This window comes from Cervus canadensis, chromosome 23 (assembly GCF_019320065.1).
Source record: "Cervus canadensis isolate Bull #8, Minnesota chromosome 23, ASM1932006v1, whole genome shotgun sequence".
Lineage (NCBI taxonomy): Eukaryota > Metazoa > Chordata > Mammalia > Artiodactyla > Cervidae > Cervus > Cervus canadensis.
In genome coordinates, this window is record NC_057408.1 from 52014797 (window position 1) to 52020796 (window position 6000).

Here is a 6000-nt window from a genome sequence, read left to right on the forward strand (position 1 = left end):
TAATAAAATCACATGAATCTTGCAAGTGTTTTTTAATCCCCATGACACGTTTCGCTCGGGATACTGAGAAAATAAAAACTGGCTTGGACTGAGAAAGTACGGATCCAGTCAGCATTCATCAGGCTGGAACAAGACACAGAGAAGCCAACATCAGGGTTCACAGGAAACACTTCTCCCAGTGACACTGCTGCAGTAGAGGGTTCTGACAACCTCTTCTGCATGACCAAAGACTCGCCGAGCAACTTTCTTCTCCAATATCAACAATTATAAGCAGGTTTATTGTTTGAAATTTTATTAGGAAGAATGAGATATTGCCTCTTTGCGTGGAAGACCTCAGAAGCAGATTCAGTTCTCAGCCCATGTGCTGGGCTCCATCTAAGAGATTTCTCAATACAACAGTCCTCATTTATCTCAACTCGACTGTTTCCAAAGCAACAGGACACTGATTCACTTTTTTTTTTGGATTCACTTTTTAGACCAGACCTGCATCCAAAGCCCACTCTTCCTAGAATCCTACTGAAACCCTCTTTTTCTTTTCTTTTTTTAAACTTTAAATTTGTTTTGGGGTATAGCCGATTAACACTGTTGTGATAGTTTTGTGTGAACAGCAAAGGGACTCAGCCATACATATACATGTATCCATTCTCCCCCTAATCTCCCTCCCACCCAGGCTGCCACATAACATTGAGTAGAGTTCCATGTGCTATATAGTAGGACCTTGTTGGCTATCTGTTTTAATGCTTTAAATATAGCAATGTGTACATGTCCATCCCAAACTCTTTATCCTCCTCTTCTCCTTCCCCGTATCCTCCTCTTGGGCAACCATAAGCTTATTCTCGAAGCCTGTGAGTTTGTGAAAGTCTCTCTTTTCCTCTGGTGTGGGGTCTCCCTCATGGCAATGGGTTGATAAATCTAATCCTCTCAGAATATAGGTTTGTTCCTGGTATTGTTAGGCTGACTGAGATAGGGCCATGTTTTTATAAAATGCACTGGCTAAAGAAAATATTTGCTGCTTGAATAAGAGTTTGGAACTTCGACGCTGGCTTTCAGATACAGAAAGAATAGAACACATCTCTGCTGCAGTTTGGGTTCCTGTGGTCTGTGAATTTTAAATCCTATTCTCATCTAAGTTGAAAGTTGTGAGGGCCAGGAAACCTGCGGTGAGTGTCGGAAATGAGATCTCCCAACTCTTCTGCTGCTGAATGTTGAACACAACCTGTGGCAAAACTTCTCTGCTTCTAGCAATATCGCAGTTGGCAATTCAACCAAGACACCCCAGGGTGACTGCGAAGCTCTTTGTGAAACTCAAGCAAGCAAGGGAAAGGGGAATCCAAGACATAAGTCCCAGGCCTGCCAAATACAAGTTTAGGCCTTGCTCCACACCTGGTTTAAAGGTAGGGCTGCCAGACTCAAGAAGAAAGGAAAAAGTAACCTGGGGCGTAAGGCGGGGCTGGAGTATTCAGAGAGCTCGGCTTTGCCCCAAGTTTGTAAGGCTGCTTTGCACCTACCCATGGGAGTAGCCATAGTCGTAGGCTGACGCCGCCTTGTGACTGGCTGCAGAGGAGAGGGCGAACTCGGAGGCCCGGGAGGCCTGATGCTGGTAGGATGCGGCGGACGCCTGGCTGAAGGCCGCTGACTCCTGGCGGTGGGCAGCGGAGGAGCGGCTGCTGTAGGCGGTGGAGCCATGGGTGTAGATGGCTGAGCTTTTCTTCTCCTGCTGGTACTGGCTCATGGTGGTGCTGAGGTCCCTGTTGCGGTAGCTGCGGTCATAGTGCTGGTGAAGTTTCTGATAAAACGGCAGAGACATCGTGTGCCCCCAGGGATCCAGGCAAGCTGTGAGAAAGCAACAGGTTTGGGGTGAACTCTTAAGGAATGAACTCTCAAGAATAAGTCATCTAAATCAGCAGGTGAAAATTACTACTCTTTTTTTTCTTCCAAAGAGTTAAGTGGAAAATGATGTGAAGGTTAGTTTAGCTGTTCACTCAGTTAACTCCCTGCTTCAGAGCCCTGATGTACCCCCTTCTATCACTGTGCTGCCTTCTTCTTCTTTTTAAATACCTAGGAGATCTTTACAAACTTTCCCTGCTGTGCTATTTCAGTGGATACATGTAAATGTTCTGTCGTGTCTGACTCTCTGCGACCCCTTGAACTGTAGCCCACCAGGCTCCTCTGTCCAGGCAAGAATACTGGAGTGAGCTGTCATTTTCTTGTCCAGAGGATCTTCCCGACCCAGGGATCGAACCTGAGTCTCCTGCTTCTTCTGCACTGTCAGGCAGATTCTTTATCACTGTGCCACCTGGAAGCCCACTTTCATCATATTTATTTCTAATTTTCTGGCATTTCCTTCTGATGGGGACTTTACCTGAGAGATTGGGTAATAGTGGACAGCCTGTGTCCAGCCAATGTGATTTTTATTCAGCAAATAATTACTGAGCACCTACACTGAGCCTAGGAGATAGATGAACAAAATAACAAAATTCCTGCTCTGATAACCCTATATAGAACCTTATATTCTATTGCAAGTGATAGACAAATAGAGAAAATAAAGTGTAGAGTATATTAGAACCTGCTTAATGCTACAGAGAAAAATAAAATAGGAATGTGGAATGGGATGCCATCTAAGCAGCATCATCAGGGATAATGGTGATGACTGAGGATGAAGGTAACACCTGAGCATGAGAATATCTGGGACGGGAGAAGCATTCTGGATGGAAGACCATCGCATGGGCCCTGGGGGCTTGTGAGCCTGCCTGTTGTATTGTACTCCAGGAAAGGCAAGTAGGCCAGTGAGGCTGCGAGGAGTGAAAGGGTGCAAGGAGAGGTACAGAAGATGACATCAGGGACGGGGGAGGGAGGAGGGTAGTGTCCTACAGGTAGTGTAAGGACTTAGACTTTTATTCTGAAAGGAGTAAGGAATCACTGGAAGGTTCTGAGCTGAGAAATGCTCTTGCTGAGCCTGAGAATAGATTCTTGAGGGACAAGAGTGAAAGTCAGGAGGCCAATGAGAAGGCTGCCATGGACTGAGTTGTATCTCCCCAAACCCGTATTTGAAGTCCTAACCTCGTGACTGGATTTGGAGGTAGGATCTTTACAGAAGAAATGAAGTTAAATTGAGGTTCTAATCCAACAGGACATGATTGCCATTGCTATAAGAAGAGGAAATCAGGACACAGATATGTACATATGCAGAGGGAAGACACAAGAAGATGGACTATCTACAAACCAGGGAGAGAGGCCTCAGAAAAGACCAACCCAGCTGATTCTTTGATGTCAGATTTCTAACCTCTGGAATTGTGAGAAGATAAGTTTCTGTTGTTTAAACCATCTGGTCTCTGGTGCTTTGTTACGGCAGCCCTAGCAAATTTATATAAAGGTCACTGCGATAGTCCACGCTAAAGATTATAGTGGTAGCTGTGAAGTGTGAGAAGGGATCCAACTCCACATGTTTTGTAGGTAGAATCAATAGCATTTGCTGAAAGTTCTGTAATAGGGTATGAAAGGAAGAGAGGAGTGAGTGACAGCTCCAAGGACTTTGCCTGAGTAACTGGAAGAGTAAAGCTGCTATGAACTGAGATGAGCAGGATTGTAAGAAAACAGCAGTTCGGGATGGAAGAAGAGGAACCTGGTTTGAGACATTCTACATTTGAGATACCTGCTAGACACCCAAGTGGAGAGATAAGGTGGGATGTTGGACATATGACTCAGGAATACAGGGTAAAGGTCCAGGATGGAAACCTACATTTGGGACTCACCAGCATACAGATGGTATACAATGCCAAAAGAGAAAAAAAGAGAGAATGAAAGTCCTAGGACTGATCCTGAAGGATGCTCATATTGCCATATAACAAGCCCTCTCAAATCTCACAAATGCATCAAAAAGTATGGTGTCAAGCCAGAAAAATTCCATTAAGAATATAAAGCCTCCTAGTCTTCCTATATTAAAGAAGCAAGAAAGTCAGTCAGCAGTGTAGCAGTTTGCATTGTGAATTTGAGCTAACAGTTCTATTGAAAATCAAAGATAGGTTTGCTTAGCATAGAGAGGGGAGACTTCAGATTGCACTATCTTTCTTTAGAAATCTGTCCACTGACAGGAGCCTATCAGTCATACTGATAACCCTGGATGAAGTCATAGTTTCATGAAAGCCACTCCTTTTCATCTTTAATGCTTCTGTGCATATCCTAAATTGTTTACATGTAAAATTAGTTGTAATCAATTTTTCAAATCTTTTAAAAAAATTTTAAATGAGGACTGAATCCTTCTAAACTTGCTACATTTTTTTGGTCAAGCTTAAAATCTTTTTACTTGAAGTGAAAAGTAGGCATGTATTCCCTAAAGAAGAAAATCCAGCAAACTTCACTCCAGAAATATTTATGTTAAGGCTCATGGAAGATATCGGTCTACATGGCATTTCCTAGGAGGAAAAAAATAGCTACTAGCAAACAACTTTTGCTTCAACCCTTAAATAGACTGCTATTTTCTATTTTAAAATATATGAATAATGATCAGGTATAATGAATAATTACTAGACAAATTTTTATAGAAAAAAGTGTAGACTATATTAATATAGAAGTATATCTAGGCATTTATAAAGATATTCCATAAATTTGTGTAATGATACATAGTATACTGCAACACAGCAAATGTTATTTGAATGATGTCCAAATAAACAATGAATGACCTTCTTGTGTATTATGTTATAAGCTAAATTCAGAACCCAAATAACTTGAAATGCTGCTAATTTTCACAAAATAAATCTTTAAATGTCGTGCCTCAATTCTATTTCCCATTCTCTTTATTTCTATTTTCCCCCAGTATATTTACTTTTATTTACTTTTAAAAGTACTGAATATTCCAAGCACACAGATGATATATTGCAAGTAAACAGGCTTTGACACTATGTCAGCGGAGCTGGTTGTCACAGCTCTGACCTCTGGAACGAAGGTACAACTACCTTCTCTTCATTAAGTAAGTGAGGATTATCCCCCAACACATGATAGCTAGAGTGCGTTGGGAGGGAAGATGGTTTGGTTGTCTTCCATTCCTTTAAAATCTGTGGGGTTTTTTTTCCCTGAAAATAATTTGGGAATTTAGGAAGAAACAGTTAACTCTGTAGTTGTAATTGTGACACAATACTTTTGGACAGGTGTTAGAGGCTGAAAGCTATAAAAATTCTTCACAGAAAGTGTGAACTTTAGGGTCATGATGCAGGGATCTGTGTTGCCTCTGAAATACTGCTTAGCCATTTTCCAATTAGAAATCCCCCCAACGCACCCTTACATGTATCCACATGGCATTGTCAGGGCAAAAATCACTGAATTAGAAACTTGAGACTTCAGAGTTAACCTACTCCTTTTGATCAAACTTGTAATCAGGCAGTACTCTAGGCTTATGGAGGATGGAAAACACATGATTTCCTGTTTGCTCACCCATTCCAGATTTCAACCAAACCACTGAACTGTAACTTGGAAAGAGTACTTGACTCACACTTACAGTTCTATCTCAGACAGCTACTGTCTCTTTATAGCTCCAGGAACAGTAGCTTAATTTTAAAAGAATCTACTGATCTGAGAAGAGCTGTGCCAGCACAAACTGGCACCCTGCTGTTCACATTCCTTCCCTGGAGCTCCACTTTCCCATTTCTCTGCTATTCTGACATCTCTTGGAGAAAACTGCTGAGCTCAGAAGACAGAAACCACACACACCGCAGTGCTGTTGAGCACGTAAAATATCAAGTGCATTCTTCTGCCTCAAGGTCACACTTACCAGTTTGCAAAGGATTGATGGTGGTGGAAATGTTCCGATGTGACCGTGGGGGCTGGATGAGACAGTGAAAAACCCACGTAGGTCGAATCCAAGAAAAAGTTAAGAGTCAGGGCTAAAAAGACAGGACCCTGGGGGCCAGTTCAAAAATAATGCATGTGGTCAGGCAGTAGAATGTCAGAGCCACACAGCCAGCCTTTTATGGCTAAGAGAGTAGATAAATATAGCAGCAAATGGGG

General features: G+C 42.3%; 1 protein-coding gene across 2 annotated transcripts in view; it reads right to left on the reverse strand.

Moving 5' to 3' along the window:
- The window catches only part of MYOM1 (myomesin 1), a 118468-nt gene extending 112468 nt beyond the window's left edge, over positions 1-6000 (reverse strand). Inside the window, exons 1-2 of one of the 2 annotated variants that reach the window (XM_043444027.1) lie at positions 5765-6000; positions 1509-1833 (exon numbers count right to left, since the gene is read on the reverse strand). In XM_043444027.1, coding sequence (XP_043299962.1) covers positions 1509-1807 — 299 coding nt within the window. In that variant the 5' untranslated portion in view covers positions 1808-1833; positions 5765-6000. The remainder of the gene's footprint in view (positions 1-1508; positions 1834-5764) is intronic. The other variant, XM_043444026.1, reaches the window with a different exon arrangement.